Source organism: Protopterus annectens, chromosome 10.part0, assembly GCF_019279795.1.
Source record: "Protopterus annectens isolate FY-2018-M chromosome 10.part0, PAN1.0, whole genome shotgun sequence".
NCBI classification, from domain to species: Eukaryota; Metazoa; Chordata; order Ceratodontiformes; family Protopteridae; genus Protopterus; species Protopterus annectens.
Window position 1 is genome coordinate 1,522,320,490 of NC_056744.1, and position 23,566 is coordinate 1,522,344,055.

At 43.8% G+C, this 23,566-nt stretch overlaps 1 protein-coding gene across 5 annotated transcripts in view; it reads right to left on the minus strand.

Annotated features, from left to right (window-relative positions):
* LOC122813704 (zinc-binding protein A33-like) overlaps positions 1-23,566 on the minus strand; it is a 1,378,975-nt gene that overhangs the window by 1,179,858 nt on the left and 175,551 nt on the right. For all 5 annotated transcript variants that reach the window (XM_044086163.1, XM_044086164.1, XM_044086162.1 and 2 more), the window contains exons 2-3: positions 22,829-22,924; positions 22,489-22,722 (exon numbers count right to left, since the gene is read on the minus strand). In XM_044086163.1, the coding sequence (XP_043942098.1) occupies positions 22,489-22,722; positions 22,829-22,924 (330 nt within the window). The remainder of the gene's footprint in view (positions 1-22,488; positions 22,723-22,828; positions 22,925-23,566) is intronic.

The window sequence follows — 23,566 nt, forward strand, 5'->3', positions numbered from 1 at the left end:
ATGGTGATAACTACCGCATGGTCTTATCTCCAATATATTTATGTGAAATTTTGGAAAATGCTACATACCGTGAACCACCCACATACTGAAATGCCCCCCCCCCCACCTTTATTTAGGGCTTACATGTCTCAGGTAAATGTAACTAACAGAATAGGAAAGTGAAAAGGATTGCTGGAGTAACTGGCAAGATATCCAGCCACAACAGCAAGCAATGACTGCAAGTTTTACACATGCAGATCTAGTGAGAAAGAGGATCCACAATGTACTATTAAGGTCTGCTGCAAAATTTTCATATGGTAACTGACATAACCAGCCATAGGAAGAGATGCCACAGCACCTTAAAACATCAATAAACTAAAGCATTCCATAGTGTAATCAGGGATGACACCTTAATTTAGAGAATGGATTCTGTTCAAGGAAAGGTCTTTCCTAAATAATTTGGCTTCCAGGTTGCTGTTGATAAAAACAAACACCTCTGAGGGCATCAACGGTCACTTTGAGAATAACAGCAAATAATGCAAAGAGTGGAATAATGCTGTCAGATCCTCCCATGCTATTACTAAATCTTGTCTAGAGGGAGAATACAGAAGTGAGTAATCAGGCAAGGGAAAACCTTGGCTGCCTGTAGCCTCTGGTGAACTGCTACCTTAGACAAGTATTTGGTGGACATACTGAGAAAGTACAGTTGTGTAAAATCATACCCAAACAGTAGATGTCCTTCTCCACACTGTCGCAGGTTTCATGACCTATGGGATCTCCTGCAAAGGACAGCCGTACACATGGCCAGTATACCAAAGCATTCAATTCTCACAGTGCTGTCTGTCAGATATATGCTTGCCATGTCAGCGTAGGGCATAAAGGTGACATATGGACACTCAAACTCAGAACTGAAGTGCCCCAGGAAAAAGAAGATCATGTACATACAGGGGGAAAGGAGATGTCTAAGGAGAAGAGCAAAGAATCCTCAGGCAGGCAAATGTTTCCAAAAGAAAAAGGGAAGAAAAGGGGGCAGGAGGGAGGGACTGAATACTGCAACAGTGAAGAGAAAAATAAGTTATGTACTCACCATAACATTCCATCTGAGTAGGTAACTTCATTTGTCTGCAACCTGTGGGTATCAGATCTGTCCTCAGATCTGGGCCGGCAGCTTTCCAAGCTAAAAGGTCCGAGCTTTCAGCTCCTCCCCTTACCCATAATGCCCTGCTACCTCCCTCCAGTCCTTGGATAGAGTTTGCCTATTAAAAAAAAAAAACACACACACTAAATAAAATCACCATGGAATAGGTCAGGGGGAAGGAGGGGGGGGGGGGCGGGTGCAGACAAATAAGTTACCTACTCAGATGGAACGTTAGGGTGAGTACATAACTTCTTTATCTGAAGTAGTTAACTTCATCTGATCAGCAACCTGTGGGACAGAGTCCCCAGCTACCTAAAAACCTTGGCCGGTCCTCAAGGAAGGATATTCCGGAGCACTGCGGAGCCAAACTATGCCCTACTCCTGGATATCAGATCCAACTTATAATGAGAAATGAAGGTATGAGAGGAGGACCAAGTAGCCGCTGAGCAGATATCGTCTAGAGGGACTCTCGACCAGAATGCTGCAGAAGTAGCCACAGAACGTGTAGAATGGGCATGGACTCCTAAGGGTTCAGGCTGGCCGCAGGCTAAACAAGTGTGCACAATGCATTGGGATATCCATCTGGCTAAGGTGACTTTCGTAATAGACTTTCCCATGGATGACTTAGCAAAAGACACAAAAAGTTGATCCAATTTTCGAGTAGTGGCTGTCCTATGCAAGTAAAATCGCAACTGTCTGTGCACATCCAATAGGTGTAATCTGTATTTCCCCTTTGTTCTGAAAGTTGGGGAAGAACACAGGCAAATTAATGGATTGCTTGATATTGGATTCGGAGACCACCTTAGGCAAGAAGGAAGGATTAGTCCTGAGAGACCCTCTGTCCTTAAGGAAAACCAGATACGGGGGTTTCATGCAAAGGGCTTGAAGCTCAGATACTCTCCTGGCCGAAGTAATAGCAATTAGGAAGGCCGTTTTCCAAGATAAGAACTTTAACTGAACTGACGCAGCCGGTTCAAAGGGTTTGCCAGTCAATGCCTGAAGAACCAAGTCACATGGTGGAACCGCATTCTTGACCGGAGGTTTCAACAAAAATGTGCCCTTCAAAAAGGTTTTACATATCTTAGCAGATGCTAAGGGACCAAGGTTATCCCCTATGTGGAAATGGGAAATCGCTGCCATTTGGACTTTGACTGTAGAAGCACTAACTCCTTGGTAAAAGAAGAAAAAAATATGGAAACAAGTGTTGAAAACAGCAAAACTCAGCCAAAAAACACTTTGAGGAAATAAGGCTGCAGATTGTAGTTCGTAGAGATTTAATGAGGCACACAAAAGTACATAAACGCTTTACACTCTCCACACTGCGTTTTCGTTTCCCTTTTGACTTCTTCAGACAACATGAACAGTCCTCAAAGCTAAACACTTAAATACTCAAAACCCTATACCAATCACACAATTAAAAAATCAATTAATTAGATACAAGTGTTTGCTTTAGAAATTTTGGTCAACACAAAGTTCAGGCTGGCAAAAGAGAATAACATATACAAAAAACTTTTTACCAACCTAGTATGTCTCCATTTATAAAATGCTGACCAGCAACCCTATCCAAATCATACGAAACATGAAAGTATGTATGGACTACATTTGATACTACAAAGTCTTAAATTGAACTAAAAACAGCATTAAAGTTAAAAAATCATATTAAAATTTTTAATGCTTTAGCGCCATCAAGTGGAAGAAACCTAAAAACATATATAAATTTCATGTATTTCAATTTAATAAGTCACTAAATAACATAAATGGTTAAATAACACTCTATGACACAATTATAAAACTTTATATCAAACTTTTTATAAGAGAATTTTTTGAAGGATGAATTTAAAAATATTTATGTTAGAAAATATCTATATAAAAACGTTTATTAATATTAAATGTTACACTATAAACCCCTAAAGCTTAGCCACCCTCATTTTCAATACTGGGGCTATAGAGATAACATCGTTTAGGCCTGGAAGCTTATTTGCCTCTAAACTTAATTGCCATAATAACTCCTTATACTCTATAGATGTCTCCCATTGGCCTCCCCTGATGTCCTTTTCTACTACCTCCAGAACAAAAAAGTTATATGATGCTGAAGGGCAATCCATTTTATGTCTATACAATGCATTTTTAAAGTTGTTAGTTCTAATTTCATAATAATGTTCATAAATCCTATTCTTTAATTTCCTTTCAGATTTTCCAACATAAAATGCCTCACATACTTTGCATAGGGCAATATAAATTATCCCATTTGTATCATAGTTAGAAAAGTTCTTACTCTCAATTAAAATATCCCTACTTTTAATATAAATTGCATTTTTTACACAAATATGTGTGCATTGAGAACACTTTCCACATTTATAAGTCCCAACTTTGGTTCTCTTGTTCCTAATCAATCCATTATTTCTTTCAAGAATGGATTTCAGATTCCTGCCTTTATGATAGGTACATCTCAATGGTTCCACAAAAAGGTGGCTAAGATCAGATAACTCACCAAATTTCATCCATTCTTCCTCCAGAATTTTTCTAATCTGAATGGCCTGTCCACAATAATCTACTATAAAATTATTTTCTCCTTCAAAATTATTCAAGGTATTCTTGAATCTTTCCAACGACTTTCTTCTACCTAGAATGGGTTCAAATCTCCCCATTCTATCCTCCCTAACTTCCTTCTCAATATTTTTAACCAGTACCGGTGGGTACCCTCTTTCAATGAACATTTTATACAGTGTGTCACAGTCTTCATTAAAATCTAATTCCCTAGACGTCATTCTACTTGCTCTTACATACTGCCCCTTCACAATCCCTTTCTTCTGATGGTAGGGGTGTGCACTCCCATAAGACAAGTAGGAATTGGAATAAGTTTTCTTTCTATGTACCTTAGAAAAAAATCCATTTTCACTTTTACCCACATGGATGTCCAAAAATTTTAAATCATTCCTATCACCTTGAAATGTAAATTTTAAAAAACTAGTCGATTCTGAAATGTATTTAAAAAATACTTGGAAGTCATTGACCGTACCGGTCCATAAAAAGCACATGTCATCAAGAAAACGCTTATATAACTTCCAGCATGAGCTAAACTTCGAATTAATAATAAATTTATTTTCCCAAGCTGAAAGTATTATATTCGCATAGGTAGGGGCGCATCTAGCACCCATTGCCACACCCTGAATTTGTTTAAAAAATTCACCTTCAAAATGGATAAAATTATTAGAAAGCACTACATCCATAAGAGTAAGGATCAGATAAAATTCATTGTTGTCAAACTTCCCATAATTTATCAAAGCCTCTTCAAACCATTTCATTCCTTCGTCATGAGGTATGGATGAGAACAAGTCAATAATGTCGATTGTAAAAAAAAAAATAATATCTTTGTCAAAAACCTCTTGAGAGAGTTGTTGCAGTAATTCCCATGAATCTTTCACAACTCCATTACCTGTAGTAGAAAGTACTTTTAGTTTTGTATCCAGCCATTTTGCTATTGGTGCTGTGACTGAATTCTCCGAAGCCACTATTGGTCGCATAGGTGGGCTTACTATGTTTTTATGCACCTTGGGTACACCAAACATGGTCGGGACCTTGGGTTTTTCTACATGTAAATACTGGAATGTTTGTACATCAATCGAGCCTTCTAATAATAAATCATTAAGTACTAAATAAACTTTTTTATTCCCTATATTAATCTCATTTAAAGAGGCTCTGAGGTACCTTTCTTCATTATCCAATATTTGCATCATCTTTTCTTCATAAAACAAATGATCCATCACAACCGTCCCTCCCCCTTTATCAGGTTTAGAAATTCTAATGGTATTATCATTACTTAAATTATTCAATAAAGTATTCTCTTCCTTGGATAGGTTAAATGCTATTTTATTCCTCCCAAGCTCATTCCTTATCCTTTTTTCCATTAGTGTTTCAAAATTTTTCAGTTGGGGGTGCAAAGGAGGGTTAAAGGTACTTCGTCTCCTAAATGTTTCACATCCAGATTTATTTAGATTCTGTCCTTGGTATAATCTTACATATCTTAGCGGATGCTAAGGGACCAAGGTTATCCCCTATGTGGAAATGGGAAATCACTGCCATTTGGACTTTGACTGTAGAAGCACTAACTCCTTGGTAAAAGATATGGGACAGGAATTCAAGAACCGTTGGAATGGGAGCAGTAAAAGGGTCTAAATCCTTATTTTTGGCCCAGATAGAAAAACGCTTCCATTTACTTTTATAGATCTTCCTGGTAGAAGGTTTATGCGCTGCCACCAGAATAGATTTTACGGGAGACAAGACACCAGGAGTCCTTGCTATTAGTGGAACTGGATCAACCAAGCCGTGAGTTGGAGGTCGTCCAGGTTTGGGGGTTGTAATCCCGCAGTATGGGAGATCAGATCCGGAATGGGATCCAAGATCCAAGGAGGAACTACACTGTGAGACCGCAGGTAGGAGAACCAGATCTGGCAAGGCCAAAATGGGGCTATAAGGATTATCTTGCTCCCCAACCGATGAGCTTTCTGCAGAAATTTCGTCATTAGCGGAAGAGGAGGGTAAGCATAAAGGAGACCGGGGGACCAAGCATGAACCTGAGAAGTCTCTGGGGCTCTCCCCTGTTGGAGGAATTAGAGCGAAAATCTCGCTGCATTTTGTGTTTGACGGGAAAGCGAAAAGATCGCAGCAAGGAAGACCCCACCCGAGGAAGATCCGACAGGCTACTGATGGGTTCAGAGACCACTCGTAAGGTGTGAGGATCGAGCGACTCAGCTTGTCCGCTAGAATGTTGGACCGACCCGGAATATGCATTGCTACCAGAAAGCGGTTGGTGGAAATCATCCAGTCCCAAACTCTCATAGCCTCTCGACAAAGAGGGTAAGATCTGGTTCCTCCATGTTTGTTGATGTACCAGACTGCAGCCATGTTGTCTGTCTGAATTGCAATAGTCCCCAGAGGAAGAAGGTCTTGAAGGGCTTGCAACGCCAGAAGCATAGCCCTCATCTCCAGGACATTGATATGCAGAATGGTCTCTAAGGGGTTTCACGTCCCTTGGACGGTTCTGCCCACAGAATGCTCCCCCCACCCGAGGCGAGAAGAGTCTGTGGTCAGCGTGGCTTGGGGTTGAGGCATCACAAACTGTCTCCCTTCCCACAGCTCTCAGGAGTGAAGCCACCAAAGAAGGGAGTTCCTGCAAACACTGCTCAGGGGAACCGGAGACTCCAGTGGGTGAAGTAGGAGAGACCACTGAACCTGAAGAGTCCACTGAAGGACCCACATGTGCAATCGTGCTAGAGGTGAAAGGCCAATGGCTGCCACCATGGAGCCCAGAGCTCTCAGGACTAATTCTGTTAGGAGCGCCATTACATGAAGTGACAAGTTGCGCAACCTGAAAATTTATAGTAATGCCTAGATGCTGGGCCAAGGCTAGGGAATAAACCCTGGTAGAGCAAAACAGATGCCTGGTGGGGGCGTTGAGGAGCCAGTCGTCCAGGTATGGAAAAACCTGAATTCCCTGAAGTCTCAAGTGGGCTGCTACAACTGCCATGACCTTGGTGAACACCCTGGGGGCTGTGGTGAGGCTGAATGGAAGAACCCTGAACTGAAAATGGCTGGCTCCTAGCCGAAATCGGAGAAACCTCCTGGACCGCCTGTCCATGAGAATGTGGTAGTACGCATCCTTGAGGTCTATAGAGCACATCCAGTCGTTCTCCTGTAAGAGAGGGAGAATAGATTGCAGAGTGACCATCCGAAATTTTTCTTTGGCAACGAACAGATTTAGAGATAACAGGTCCAGAATTGGCCTTAGGTCCCCCATCCTTTTTGGCACCAAAAAGAACCTGGAGTAATTGCCCAATCCGGATTGCTCTGGGGGGACCTGCTGGATGGCTCTTTTTTCTAACAACTTCGATATTTCTGAAGCTGCCGCCTCCCTTTGATTGGATGGAACATCAGGAAGATGCTTTGTTAGAGGGGAAAGATATAGAAAAGGAATAGTGTAACCTCTGGATATTATTCGGAGCACCCAGCGATCTGTACTGATGGACTTCCAACTTTGTAGGTGCTCCGAAAAACACCCCCCCCCCGACTGCCTCCAGAGAGGGACAGCCGGGCAAGCCCTCGGGGCTGTTGCGCGGGCCGGTCTGAGAAAGGTTCTCTAGACCCGAAATTCTTCAGCCCCCCCCTCTGGCCTCTGGGCCAGCGTCCAACTTCTCCTCCTCTGCCACTGAAGGACAAAGGATCCAGAGCGGGACGGGACTGCTGGGACTTCCGGAACCACATCTTCTTCTGTCCTCTCTGGTTCCTTGAGAAGGACCTTTGAGGATTAGAGAAGCAGATCCCGATGGCAGACAGCGTCTTCTCGTCTTTCTCGTGCTGGAGCAGTGTGTCACGGACGGCTTTCCAAATAGCATAGAACCGTCAAAGGAAGTGTTCGCGAAGGATGCCTTAAAGGGTTCCGCAAAGTCTCAAAGGCGGAGCCAGGCATGGCACTGCAAGGCGACCCCTGCTCTGCTGGCTCTAGCCGCTCCCTCCGTGGCATGGGAGAGGAGCCACATGGAAGTGTCAGAAATTGACTTTAGAGTGGCCATGCGAGCCGAGAAGGTCCGTTTGTCCTCGGCTGCCATGGACTCTGGGGGGGCTCTGGCGTATTCTTTTATCAGATCCCGCTGGAGCCTGACTACATGTGCCAGGTAATTCAGCACCCTTATGGAAAAGGCAGCTGAAGCAAACATCCGCTTTCCAATGGGGTCCATCGTCCGAGATTCTTGGGAGGATGGACCGAGGAACTTTCCTGTGCTAGTTCCTTCTTAGTGGTGGCCGCCACCACCATGGCATCAACTGGGGAACCTTTATTCCACACCTGTCTGTCGGGGGGGGGGCTGAGAATTTGGTCTGGCCTTCCAGGGATTGGCTCCATGGTGTCCAAGCCCTGGTAGTAATCAAGTCTACTAGGGGATCAGCCGGGGAGGGCACCCAAGAGGTAGACAGGCCTGCGTCAAACGCCTCCAGAAACACAGACTCATCGGAGGAAGGCTTTTGGGCAGACCACCCTCCTCTGATACGTAGCATCTCCATAATGTCTCCAAAGGAGACGTCTTCATGGGGTGACCTTGGGGAACCTTCCCCTAAGTCCGTGTCCTCAGTGAGGGACTCAGGGGAGTTCAGGTGCCTCCTTTTGCACTTTTGTTTGAGGGACCTCCTCGGCGGGACTGTCCTAGGAGGGCTCACCAACGAGGTCCTGTTTCTCTACGGGAACCAACTGGAGCGCCAACGCAGGCTGTCCCAGGGGCCGGACGATGGAAGATAGGCTCAAATGTGCAGGGTCGACGGGTGGATCTGTAGCCCGGACCGGGGATCTGGAAGACCTCGACAGAAATCTCTCCACTACATCAACGTCAAAAGCCGAGGGCGAGCCACTATCCCCTGGCTCCGACAGGAGCCCCCTCGGCTCTGACACAAGGACCGGTGTCAGAGTCGAAGCGGTCAGACACGAAAGGGAAGTGTGCTCCGACCGAAACGGAGCCAAAGACACACTCACCCCTGCAGATCCAATGCTCGGCTCTCAGGCCCGAGAGCTCGGATCCGACATGCTCGAGGGTATGGTCGGCATCGAAGTAGCCACCACTGCCGTCGCCAACGAATCCCCGGGTCCAAGACAGCTCGGATCCAAAGACTCCGAAACCAGACAGAGAATCGGAGAAGGAGCAATTAGGGCAAAGAAAGGGGCTGAGCTCCCCCTGGAGGGGGGGGGGCAGTAGCACCCCCATCTGCATCTGAGCCTGCAAGAATCGACGCATCATCCGGTCCAAATCAGCATCAGACATGCTTCTGGTTGATCTGGAAGAGGTCGAAGCGGGCCAGGAAGGCCGCCTTGATAACCTCGAAGGAGACCGGTACTCCTTCTCTGGCTCCAGAGAAAAGCGGGGGGAATGGAGCCGAAAGGGAGAAGATCCGGAGACCCTCCTGGGAGGGCTAACTACCTTAGCCGGCGGAGCAGAGGAATGAGACTCTGCCCGCCTGTCATGGCTTTTATGCCTGTCTTTGCCCCTGTGCCTCTTCTCTTTAGAGGAAGAGTCCCCCTCTCCCTGAGACACAGAGGGAGGTTGAGTCCCAGTCAGGGGAGGGGGAACTGCGGGCAGGACAGCCGCGGCTGGTGCCTTAGAGGGAGAAGAGGAAGAAGACTCCGCAAGCAAAAGCCCTGCTAGGATTAACTTATTCCTCCTATCCCTAATAGACCGGGGGTTGAAGGCCGTGCACACCTGGCAGCCAAAAGAAAGGTGGGCAACCCCTAGGCAAAGAACGCACTGAGTGTGGCCATCTGCTGGGGACAGCTTATGACCACACTCGGTGCATTTTGAGAAAATGGCCTTAGGCCCTTCAGCCATCACACACACACACACACACACACACACAGTAAAGGGGAGGGAAAAAAAAATAATTTACACAATAAATTTACCTCAACAAAGTCTAGAAAAGTATAACAGACAACTAAGGGCCTACTACACTCATACAACACACAAAAATATAGGTAAAGTAGGTTTTTAAAGATTTTTTAAAGTTCGAAGACTCTCACCCAACACCAAGAGCTCGTTGCTTGAAGCTGTCAGAAGCCGTGGCAAATGAGATCGGAGGACTGGAGGGAGGTAAGCAGGACATTATGGGTAAGGGGAGGAGCTGAGAGCTCGGACCTTTTAGCTTGGAAAGGATCCATCCGAGGATGGATCCAATACCCACAGGTTACTGATCAAATGAAGTTAACTACTTTAGATTGATATTTACTGTTATGGTAAGATTGTACACAAAAAGAGTTATGTACGTACCATAACTTGACATCTGTGTTATCCTATGTCATTATTTATCACTGTAGGATCTTGGATCAGACATCAGATCCAAGTCAGCAACATTCAACAGACAGAGCCAAGGCTCGAGCTCCTCCTTTTCCCATAATGCTTGGCTGCCCTCTAACCCTCAGATCAAGTTTGCCAACATATCCCTAAAAGCTACTCCTACAAAAATGAGAGAGGAAAGAGTGTGGACCCCAAAACAACCCAACTTCCTCCAAGACCCAACAAGGTAGGGGGATGGCCAAAGGGAAATATGATGAATAATGAATCAGGATAACAAGATGCCAAGCTATGAAGTACAAAACTCTTTATCTGATGTTAGCCATGTCATTATTCATCACTGTAGGGTCAGAGACCCCAGCTACCATTTATCCTGAGAGATCTCAAGGAAGGACATGCCAGCCAAAAAAAGTCCTGCTCCTGGAAATCAAGTCCTTTATTCTTTATATGGGATATAAAGGTGTGCGGGTTAGACCAAGTGGCAGCAGCACAAATGTCATCAGTAGAGTGCCTGGCCAAGAACACTGAGGAAGTATCCATGGAGCTCATCAAATGAGCCCTGCTTCAAGTTTCCTATTGTTGTAGACTGTAGAGATGCAGCTAGAAATCCATCTAGAAACAGTCACCTTAGAAACTGGGAGACCATGTCTATTAGGAGATAAAGCCACAAAAAGCTGGTCTGACTTGTGAAATCTTTTGGTCTTGTGTAGATAGAAACTAAGTTGCCTGTGTACATCTAAGGTATACAGAACGTGCTCTTCTTTATGGGAATAATTAGGGAAGAACACTTGCAACTGAATACATTGGTTAAGATTGGATTCAGACGCAACCTTGGGCAAGAAAGAGGGATTCATCCTACGAGATACTCTGTCTTTGTGAAATATCATGTACAGAAAAAAATGGAGAGCCTGCAATTCAGAAACCCTCCTAGCCGAAGTTATGGCAACAAGGAAGGCCGTTTTTCATGAAAAGAATTTAAGATCGCATGAACTAGCAAGCTTGAAAGGACTCCCAGTCAGACACTGCAGCACTAGTGTTAAGTCCCAAGGAGGCAAGGGATCCTTAACAGTTGGTCTTAGAAGAAAAAAACCTTTTCATGAATGCCTTGAAAAACCAGGAAGAAAACACAGACTCACTGCTCTCAAGAAAATTAGAAACTGCCACAAACTGAAGCTTAATAGTAGAGAAACTTGCTCCTAGTTGGAAAAGAGAGGACAAAAACAAAAGGATATCTGGAAAAGAGGCAGAAAAGGGGTCCAGATTCCTGCTCTTAGCCCAGATAGAAAACCTTATCCACTTACTACTATAAACCTTTCTGGAGGAAGGCTTCGGAACGCTACAATAATATGCTTAATGGGGGATGCCAGCCTGGACTGTTTCAAGATCACTGGAACTGAAGAAACTATGCGGTTAGACGAAGGGTCCAAAGATTTGGAAGAGGAAGCCCCGAAGGATGGGAGATCAAATCCCAAAGACGATCCAGTACCCAGGAAGGACACTTGAAATGAGACCAGATGAAGGGAAACCAAGGGCGATGTCAGAAAGGCCCAATGAGGATCAGGGATGCCCTAAGGCAATATGCTCTTTCTGTAAACCTTGGGAATTACAGGGACAGGAGGACAAGCATAAAGGACATCAGAGAGGCCAATCTTGGACTAGAGCATCCCTCGGTGAATCCCCAGGAGGGGGGGATCAGGGCAAAGTACATGCTGCACTTGTGGTTGGTTGGGGAGACAAACAGGCTGCAGCATGGCTGACCCCAAGTCAAAAATCGGCTTCACCACCCTGGGATTGAGGAAGCACTCATGATAACTCAAAATGGATCTGCTGAGTTTGTCAGCTAAACTGAAATCCACGGGAACTTGCATGGCAAGGAGAAAGTGCCTGGAGGACATCACCCATTCCCATATTCTCATGGCCTCTCTGCACAACGGGTGAGATTGTGTTCCCACCAGACCACAGTCATATTGTCCATCTGGACTGCAAGTGTCCCCAGAGGGAGGCAGTCCTGAAAGGTTTGCAATGTTAGAAGAACTACTCTCATCTCTAGTCTGTTTATGTGCAACTTTGTCTCTACGGGGGAACCACATGCCTTGGTCAGTTCTCCTTTGGAAATGCCCCCACCCCAGCAGCGAAGCATCTGTGGTCACCATGGCCTAGGGCAGAACAGAAAAGGGCCTGCCTAGGAGGAGATGCTCAGAATGAAGCCACCAAAGAAGGTATCGTCTGCAAACAGGCAGCAACTTTATGGACATGGACATTGGTTGTGACAGAGCAGACCATTAAACCACTAGAGTCCACTGTAAAACTCGCATATAATACCTTGCTAGGGGAACCAGCTGAATGGCCACAGCCATGGATCCAAGGATTCGAAGAATCAAGTGAAAACTGGGGGATGCAACAGGTCTAGGATTTGCATGCCCTGCTCCAGGATCAACTAAGCCCTGCAGAGAGGCAAAGCTGCAATCTCCGAGACGGAGTCTAGTTGGACTCTGATGAACTTCAATTGTTGGGTGGGGACCAGATTCGATTTTGAAAGACTGACAGAAATCTCCAACTGATTGAAAAGGGACAGGGCAAAATGGGTTGCTTGTAATAGTTGATGCCTCGAAGGTGCTGTGAGGAGCCAATCTCTGAGGTATGAAAAGACCTGGAATCCCTGCAGCTGCAGGTGAGTCACTACCACTGCCATATATTTCATCAACACCTATAGCGCTGTGGTGAGACCAAAGGGTAGGGCTCCAAACTGGTAGCGATCGGCTCCTAACCAAAAGTGAAGATGTCTCCTGGAATGCTTGTCCATCTTGATGTGATAGTAGGTATCCTAGAGATCCACAGAGCACATCCAATCATCCTTGCATAAGAGGCAGAATGGGCTATCAGTGACCATCCAGAACTTGGACTTTTTGACTGATAGATTGAGCTTGCTGAGATCCAAAATAGGATACAGGTCCCCCATCTTTTTTCGCACTAAAAAGAAGTGAGAATAAGTACCAGATCCTCTTTGTCCTGCTGGGACCTCTTGGATGGCTCTTCTTTTGAAGAAGTTGTTGAACTTCCTCAAAGGCCAACTCCCTCTGACTGGGTGGAACATCAGGCAGGTAACTACGAAAGGGAGGGGGTTCCAAACAGGGAATTAAATAACCCCTGGAAATTATGTTCAACAGCCACTGATCGGAAGAAATATCTGCCCAGGCTAGTGAGTGAAGGGAAATGTGACCCTTGACTGCCACCAGGGTACAGCAGTTGGGCAATGCTTCAGGAACGCTGACACAGCTGCTCAAAAAACGGTTCCACCGAGCCCTGATTATGCGGACCCCCTCCTGCCTCTAAGGTGGTGACGGCCATTAAAACCTCTCCCCTGGCCTCTGGAAGAGAAGTCACCAGGAGTGTCCTGGAATGGAAACTGCAGCTTCCGGAAACATCTTTCTAGTTCCTCAGTGGGTCTGGGAGAAGGACCTCTGGGGAGTAGAAAGACTGATCCCGACTACAGACAAAGTCTTCCCTTCTTGCTCACTACTGGTCAAAGTGTCCTTCATGGAAAGTCCAAAGAGGGTGGACCCATCAAAAGGGGTGTTGATAAGACACTTTGAAGGGTTCTGCAAACCCACAAACATAACTAAGCATGACGCTGTACAGCTATGCCATACCTGCTGTTCGACAGGTAGCTTCTGCAGCATTGGAAATTAGCCTCATCGAGGAACTGGCGAGAGACGTCAGAATCAAAAGCTTGATGCAACTTTTTAAAGTCCTCCACTGCCAATAAATCTGTAAAGGAAGTGGAGAGCTCATGGATCAAGTCCCTTTGGAGGCGGGTAAAATGTACCACGTAATTATCTGCTCTCAGTCCAAAGGTAACTGAGGCATACACACGCTTCCCATGATGGTCCATCAACCGGGACTCCCTGTTCGGGGATGAACAGTGGAGTTCTGCTCTGCTAGTCCCTTTTTAGTGGCAGCGGCAACCACGATGGCATCGACTGGAATTCTTTTGCTCCATAAGAGGCAGTCCACAGGGGGGCTAATTAGCTCCACAGTACTGGGCTCCTTCCAGGGCCTGCCGGTAATGAGACCCACTACCTCTTCAGCGGAGAGAGACACCCAGGAAATATATGGGGTGGTCCCAAAAGCCTTCAGAAAAACAGACTCCTATACAGATAGGGGTTGGGGAGACCATCCACCCTTCTACTTCAGGATCTCAAGGATGTCCCCAAAGGAGAGATCTTCGGGAGGAGATCTGGGGGACCCGTCTACTTTATCAAGGTCCGTGTTCTCAGTGAGGGACTCCACAGGGAAGTCCAAGTGCCTCCTCTTGCACTTTCTCTTACAAGGTACCTCCTCTGTGGGGCTCCAAGGAGGACTCAAAAGAAGCTGGGACCCCTCGAGGGGAGGTAGCCCCCGAAGGCTCAAAAGGGAGGGCCGACCCTGAACAGGATGAAAGGTCTCGCCACCCAAAAACAGACAGATGCAAGGATGGACCCAGAGGGGTAGGAGATGAAACTTTGGTCCTGAAGAAGGTCCTCTCTACCACTAGAAAGATCGAGGGGCTGGAAGTGGTCCTGTCCACTATCTCAGAGGTCAACGTCTCCCAGAGAGAAGTAATGAGCCACGACACAGCACCACGACCCCCAGATGATACGGGTCTGGAGATAGAGGGCTGAGGCTCTGGGGAGGTGAGACCGGTCAGAAAAAAACATTTCCATTCCCGCCCCCACGGAGCCAGCACCAACCACTCCTGCACAGGATCCACTCTGGTCTGATGGCAGAGGAACACAGCAGGCCAGGGACCTTGGCTGAGTCGAGAAAAAGGGACTGTTCGGCCCTGCCAGGATCTGACCGTAGGTGTCCAAGCCCCAAGGTTTCAAAGCCAGTGGGAATGGAAGAGGAGCATGACTAACTGGGGAAGGCAAGGCCCTCCTGGTCAGATGAACTGGGAAAGCCAGAGGCCCCAACTTTATTTGGGCTTTCAGGAAGCTCATTGTTGTCCTGTCCATGTTGAAAGGCAACAGACTACTGGACAATCTGGAGGAAGAGGAGTGGGTGGACTTATCTGGAAACCCTAGGGACTTATGCCACTGTTCTGAAGTATGGTTCTGAGACCCACAAACTGACTGGGCTACATGCCTGGAGTTGGAAAATGACTCCTCAAGAATTTTTATTGTTGGATCTGACAAACTTATCGATTCCGACAGCCAAACTGAGGTAGCAATCAGATCTGAAGAACTGGTTGGATCCGAGGCTGGCCTGACCTTGCCCTGATCCGAAGGCCTCTGACCCAAAGAAGCCTTGGATCTGGAAGAAGCGTTTGCAGCTCTTAGATCAAAGGGCCTTGAATTCAAGATGGTCCAGCCTGGAAGCGGATCTGGGGACCTAGGATCTGACGGCTGTGGTTTCTTGGAAGGCACTGAAAGTAATGAAGGGGTCTTCCTCTTACGATCTCAACACAAAATCTTAGAACTGGAAACAAAGGGTCCCCCCTGCACCATGCCTTTCAGAATGAGTTTACTGTGGCACTCGTCCAAGACCCTGGCGTTGAATGGAGCACAAATGTTGCAGTCAGTGTCCAGGTGCAGAACACTCTAACAATACAGGCACTCCTCGTGCAAGTCAGAATTGGGCATCTTCCGACCGCACGAGGAGCACTTTTTAAAACCAGAGGGCTTATCAGACATAAGAGAACAGGGAACACACTACCACTAAAGAAACTAACCAAGCCCTAATGGCTAAAAAGCAAAAAAGGGTGCCAAAACACCCACACCCAGCAACAAACTACTGAACTACCTAAAACTAAGGGAGGGGAGGAAACAATAACTCCAGATAGCTAATGAACTACCTAAAACCAAATTACCCACTAAAACTAGCTAAATAAGCAGAAAAGGATTTAAAGCAAGCACATATCTGAAGCACAAGCCAAGGATTGCATCTGTACTGAATAGCGGCAAATGAGATCTGAGGGTTAGAGGGCAACAGAGCATTGTGGGAGAGGGAGGAGCCTGAATCTGCCTCTTGAAAGTTGCCTGCTCAGATAGGACGTCGGATCCAAGACCTTACAGTGATGAATAATGACATGGATAGCATTAGATTTGTATTACATTTTTCCATATCACTGCTGCAGTATTCATAACCTGTGGGAGAGTGCAAAAGCTATTGTAAGGGAGTGGAAATCCTTAGGCTTACGTAACCTATGCTTTTTCTAGGAGAAGATGTTATGTGAGGTAAAGACTTCAAGGCTTACTCTGAGGTAAGCTTCAAAATCAAAGACTTTCTTAGGTAATAAGAAAAAGACTGAGCAGAAAAGAGTTTTTACAAATGCAACCTCATTTGATCTTGCCCATGCCCAACTGTAGATAGAGTAAACTGTTTACCACAATATTTTTAATCTGTAATCATATACTTAGGAATTCCACTGGCACAATTTTTGAAACAGCAGTGTCTTTTACAAATGGGGCAGCAGCTCAAACCTGTACATAAGTGAACTATAAAAAAAAAAAAAAAAATATATATATATATATATATATATATATATATATATACACACATATATATATATATATATATATGTGTGTGTGTGTGTGTGTGTGTATGTGTGTGTGTAAGTTAGCTAAGACCCCTAAAATAGGTAAACAATAAAATAAGACAGAGAAATGCTGATAGAGAAAAATGTCAAAGATAAAGAGGGATTAGGCACCACAGTAAATTGCAGGGCAGGCAGGGACTAGGAAAGTTTCATCTGTTGTGGCCTTACTCTTAACTGTTACTGAAGATGGACCACCTCTTACCAGATGTGTTATTACTCACTGTCACTTAGCTTGTTATGCACTGATGCAAAGCAAAATTATGCAGTAAATTTTGTTTAAAACTCATAGGTCACTGAAATCTTAGAAAACAGGGGTAAAGCCCTACAACACCCAAGGTCCAAGCAGTTCAAGAATATAAGTTATTTCATTCTAGAGTTTTCTGAAATTCAGAATTAAACAAATCAATAAGTTTGGCTGACCAGATGGCTTAGTGGTTAAGGTCTTCGCCTCCATTGCACAAGGTACAAGGTTCGATCCTGACCTCCGACTAATGCCTGTTTGGAGTTTGCATGTTCTCTCTGTCTCCGTGGAGTTTCTCCCATGTTTGAAAAACATGCTGAGTGCTTCCATCTCAAACTCACCAATGAAAGGAGCTGTGGGCAGCAGCACAGACTCTACATAGTGCCCAATGGGGGATAGAGTTGTAAAAAGACCAACCGCTTTGGGCATCTATTGTGGTGCGCAGTATCCTCAAGATAGAAGAACACGGATCACAAACTGCGTGCCGTGGCAGGGCTAGCCTCTCGACGGTGTAAAATATGGCTCTAGGTGATACGATCATGTTGACTGTCACCAAATAAATGGGCATGGGTAGTTACCGGTGATAAGTGGGTTGAGGACCCGGCCTACTCTCTGACCCACACCAGGGACCCATGCTAACGGTGGGAGGGGTATATGTGCCCCTATTGGCCAGTGTGTGCCCGCCATAAAAGCCCAGCAGCCCTGGGTCAATAGACTACTGGCTGGCCGGTGTCTAGTTGCCCAGCCTGGGTTACCTGGGATAGCTCTGTTGAGTGAAAGCTGGACATAAAACTAACCAACCTGACAAACATGAACTGAGAATTGCTACGCTTAATGTAGGTTCACTGACAGGACGCAGCTTAGAAGTGGATGACATGATGATACGGAGGAGGCTGGACATCCTATGTATCCAAGAGACGAGATGGAAGAGCAGTTCAATAAAGCCACTTGGCTTGGGATCCAGACTCTACTACTCAGGTGGTGGACAGGCTAGAAATAGTGTAGGAATTGTGGTGAGACAGAGACTTCAGAAGTCAGTGAGGGATATCATCAGAATTAATGACAGACTCATGGCAATCGGACTCCAGTGTAATGATAGGACAGTATTCATAATCTCAGCCTATGCCCCACAGCAGGGTTGTGATAGTGAAGAAAAGAGTGCATTCAGACAGCAGTTGCAGGACCTACTAGATAAAGCAGGACAACATGAATTCGTGTTGATAATGGGCGACTTAAATGCACATATCGGGACAGACAAAACAGGATATGAGGACTGCCTGGGTCAACATGGGTGGAGCAATAGGAATAAAGAAGGAGAAGCCATTCTAGACTTCTGTCTAGCAAATGGCTTGATAGTAGCCAACACATGATTCAGAAAGAGAGACATACAAGAGTAGCCAACATGCAACTCAGGTAGACTTCCTCCTAGTAAGGAAAAGGCACTGGGGTAGAATCCACGATTGCAAAGTCATCCCCAGTGAAACAGTCGGTTCACAGCATAAACCAGTAGTTGCCACAATCAGCTGCAAGCAGTGGTCAGAGAAGGCTCTAAGGTCAACAGAGATCAGGCTGAAGACCTGGAAGTTGACTGGAGAGAAGGTACAGCAGTTCAAGGAATTACTCAGGGCTCTAGCACCCAACTCTATTTATTTCATTAGTATTGTTACATAGCATCCTTAGTCAGTTCACCATAGGATAGGTATTTTAAAAGATGCGGAGGGTGACAACTAGTTGCATTTAAAAAAATCCCCTTTGGAAGGCTATTGCTGAGGCGCTAGAGGTTGGATTACATTTTTATAGTGGTGGATCCTGGTCTTGCTGGTCGTTTATTTCTGGAGTGTCTAAAGAGTTGGCAACTAGTTTTAGGAATTCAGCTGGTAGACTGTCTGCTGAGGGAGAGCAAGGCTTTTGTTTCGTCAGTTAAGATTTAATGTAATAGGTAGGAGCAGATTTTAGAGAAAAAGTAGATTTATTGTAGGAAGGAGAGAGTGGAGGTGTAGGGTTCGAATTTTGGCAGTCTTGGGCTAGAGTGATTATGGTGTCTATTAAATAGGAGTTGAACTTTGTGGCAATTTCAAAGGGAGAATAATTAGGACATGGGTTTGGTATACTGGAAGAACCAATATAAAGAATCTTGTTAATGCCATTCCAAATTTTTGATTATTTTGATGGTTTACTTTTGGTTTTAGATAATAATTTCTTTTTGCATTGTTGACTTGATTTTTGTAAGGTTACAAAGTTGTTTGTAGGTTTGAAGCTGACTGGGGATTGCAATTTCAACCAATTTCTCAATGCAACATTCTTTTTGTGCATGAGGGCTCGGGTGGAATGAGAAAGCCAATGCATATGGTGAGATTTCACTTGCTTTTTTCCTGAGGCGAGCTAGGCTATTAATGTGCAGGAATATGCAATTACATTTCAGAACAGCACCGTCCAGTGGTAGGCTGAGGAGGAAGGATCAGTTTATAGAAGAGAACAAGTTGCTAAACTCATTAGAATTGAAGTTGGTGAAACAGTGGCACTCTTTATATTTGTGTTGTCTAATATGATGCATGGAAAGCCTCTGAACATAGGCAGAGAGGTGGTCACTGACAGAATCTGAGAGCGTTTTGGGGTTTTGATACAAACTAGGACTTGACAATAGGATCCAATCTATGATGGTGCCAGTATTAGTGGTTTTACTGCAGCAGGTAATGGTGGTAATTATTTCAGTGAAGCCATGGAAGTTAACTCCTGAGGAAGGGAAGTCAGTGGTTAGAGTTTGCCAGTGAATATTGGCATCATCAATAATTACTACTTCTTTTGAAACAGAGTTGGAGGTCCAGGAGAGAACATTTTATAGAATATGGATATTATTCCCTGGAGGGATACAGACACCTACAATATATAACTTTTTATGACTATTTAGCTTGCAGTTGGGCAAGTATAAGCTCAGCACTAGGAAAATTAGGGGGATATAGACAGTGAAGAGCTGTAAAGATGGTTTGAGTAAAGTACTGCTACAGCACCAGCTTTGTGTAACCTATCAGAGTGGATAATAATATAGCCAGGAGGAAGAATTTCAGTATCTGTGATGTGAGGTTTAAGCCAGGTTTCTGTGAGAATGACTATGGATGGAAAATAATGAGCAATCCAAGAGTGAACTTCACAGATTCTATTTAGTAGGCTGTGAATGTTAATAGAGATGCCAAGTTAAACTTTTGATAGTTGAATATTAGTGAGGGTAGAGGGTATGGGGATGGTGTCATGTTTGGGAAAGGTGTTAGGGTGAATGTCTCTACATAAGAAGATATTCTTGGAACATGCACACATAACTAGAGGCATACTTTTACTAATATGGTATTTGAACTTTGTTTTGTGAAGATGGGGGTGAGTACTGAAGAATATATATGTGTATGAAAAAATGTGGCAGATTAAAAACATAAGGTGGTGTTATGACAAAGTAAGTTTTGTCTGTGGGTGGTAAATTAAAAGGTGAGATATTCATTTTATAGCAGGTAAGGAGAGAGAGAATAGGAAGAAAAAGGGAATATAGATGTAGATAATTATGTTTAAGGGAAGAAAAGAAGACAGATATGATGGGTGACAGAGATCGAAGTAAAAGATGATGGCAGGAAGTGGAATGAGTTAGAGTGAGACTAATAGATGAATAGAATGAAAGGATAAGGAGGTGGTGTGATAGAAGGTGGAAAAGCACAGGGAGGGTAGGGTAAGAATTGAATGTACTGTAGAATAGGAAAATGTGTAGCAGGGAAAGGGTTAAACAGGTTTTGTTGGAAGAGGTGTCAATTAAGGAGAAAGGTATGGATAAGGCAGACAGGAAGACTAGGGTTTATGCGAGAGAGGCTGGAGTTCAGAGTATAAATGCAGAGTGGGTGGGAATTGGAGCAAATGAACAGTCTGGGGCTCCACCACCACAGCTGTAAAGCACTAAAGAAAAGCAATCAGTGAAGAATGGAATTCTATAGTCTAAAGGTAAGAAATTGAAGACAACTTTGAAACAATTGTAGAAGGGGAGGGAAAAAGAAACAGAAGCTGCTCAGTACAAACTGAAGTTCAGTTTGTAGGACAGGCATTAAGAAATATGCTAGAAAAAAACTAGTCAGTAGAATTGGAAGGGATAAAGGAGAGTAGAAATGAGATGAGTTTTAAGTTTCTACTGGGAACATAATCTGTGTTCTTATGTACAGAGAAATCTCTTACACAGATTAGGAAGTGAAATATGTGTGTTAGGCAATATCACACCTCAAGTAGTGAACGCAAGAGATTTATTTCAGTTACTATGTGGGTGCTGTGGAGGGAGCAATTATAATTTTTCCCTTGGCAGTGTGCACACTGGGAAGAGTTTTAATGTACACAGTTTAGAAAGCAATTTCACAGGTAGGGTGTGATAAATTAGTCAGGTATATTTTAGCTGTGTTATGCAAAGGGGTCCTGGAAGTCTGGTAGCTGGAAGGTGCAGTCTATAAGGCATAAGAAGGAAATGCTAATGCAACTCAGTCTGCCTGTAATGGATAGTGACTGGAAGGAGAAAACAGAGAAAGTACACCAACGGTACATGTGAGATATAGTACAGACAGGGATAAAAAGATCACAATTAGAATATACTATTAGAAATTACCACAGTAGATTTTAAACACTAAAAACAATAGCAATCTCTAAAATCAATGCAGGAAATCCAGAAACATGAAAAGATGTAGTCAACTAGTACACACCCAGCATTATTTTATTTAAAGAAATTTGCTAACCAAGTTTCCGCATTACCAATCAAATACAGGGATTACCCAAGACCTTATAAGGACAGTTACTATAAATTAATAGGACTTTGTAGAGGATAGCTGAAGTTCAGTTGATGCTCTTTAAAGAAGGTATGGGAAAAAATCAAATGAAAGTCTGTGATTAAAACTATTACATTAACTCATGAGCAAAGGCTGATGCTAAATTCAATGATTAAAAAACAGTACTCTAGTAAGTGAATAAGAGCTACCTTTAAGTGTTGCTAATGTTAAAACTAATGCATTAAAGTAGGACTGTTAGTTTATACCAAATAATTATTCTCCTTGACACATACTACCACTCCATGTTCTACTGATTTTGCAAAACAGATTGCAATCACTCGCGTGGGTGTTTACAATACCATAGGACTTGCAAATGTGTAATAGGTCTGACAGAAGAGGGTTTCTTAAAACTATATACTTGAGGCACAGGTCACCTCTCAGTATAGTGTATAATACTGAGAAAAAGGACAAGGCTTTGAGGAAGCCTGCATCATTTTTGCAATTTAGACCCATGAATTTTTAGTGAGAAACCATAGTGGTTATTCTAGCTGTGGCAAGTGCTTTGATTAAGTACATTCCAAAAGGGACATTATGCTCAACAAATTGGCTTAATAAGCACCATCCCTCTTTACAAGAGCTTCTACTGAAAACAATATTCTAGAAGGTGCAACCAAAGCTGAGATACTTTATTTCATCCATACAAGTTAGTCTTCTTAGTCTACCATTTGAGATTTTCATTCTGTGCAATCTTATTTGACGTCAGTCTATTCTGGAAAAATAAACTTATTGCCACGACATGATTTTCTTTCTCAATACATTTACTGCAGACAGGATGGAACTATAGAGTTACACTTACATGACATTTCTTACTTCCAGCAATAAACATGAACAATGAGAAAATGCATTATGATATTAAAAGCAGAATACAAAACAATTTAAATATGTCTTACTGATAGAAAGAGCAGGTTATCCTTTTCTCCCACCATTGACTGAAAAGCAGATATTTGACCTTGAATGTTGCTGCTGGTGTCAGTAATTCTCCTAATGTTTTCTTCCATCTTCTTTAGAATTTCGGCCTTCTCCTGTCTAAGCTGACAGATCAAATGTTGTTCCTTCTCAAGAACAAGTTTACGCAGTTTGTCAAACTCTGACCTTAAGTGCTGTTCTAAACTTTGAGCGCTTTGCTGCAAAATAATTTAAAATATGAAATGTGACAAATAAAATCACAGTATGATTTACTTGTGTGTAACTAAGGTAATAATTACAATAAACAAACTAGTATCTCCTTACTTTAATGTTGGAGATTTCCTGCTGCTGTGTCTTCTCCAGCTTCAGGAGTGATTTCTGATGACATTCCAAAGACAACAAGGCTTCCATCACCTTCTCCTAAAGAAAAAGACAAAAACAATTAATGCTGACATTAAAAATACTGACCTACGCAACACGGCCATACCTTTGCTTGCCAGATAATCTGCTGACCAAAGTTAACTTTCAACAGATGCTACAGTACTCTCTCTCTTCAGTGAGGCTGTCTCCACCACACTTTCTGTTAAAAAAGATACCTCATTACACTACCCCAAGCCATCCATATTTTTTTTCAGATACTGCCCTCTGATTGCTTGTTGTGAAAAAGAAATATCATAGGTTGCCCTCTAGGTTATGAGGGATATAAGTACTGTAATATTTTAAAAAGAGATTTGTTTTTAACATTGATTTCCTATCTTGTCACTGAGCAGCATCTGTTACATAGAAACTTGTTGTCCTGCTACTGCAGCAGTATTAGTCTTATGTACAGTTAAGTTATTCAGGTACAGATAATAGGCCATTCAGTGAGCCACACAAGGAGCAAGAAGCAGCCAATCCAAGGAGCCACACACAAATGACAACAAATTGTGAAGATGAACAACCCCATCAGCCTTAATATTATTTTCCATTTATCTTACAAGCACTGTTTTCAGACTATAACACACTTCCAAAGAACAGGGGTGACAAGGAAAAAAACTGTTCAGCTATTCGGAAGAAGGAAGC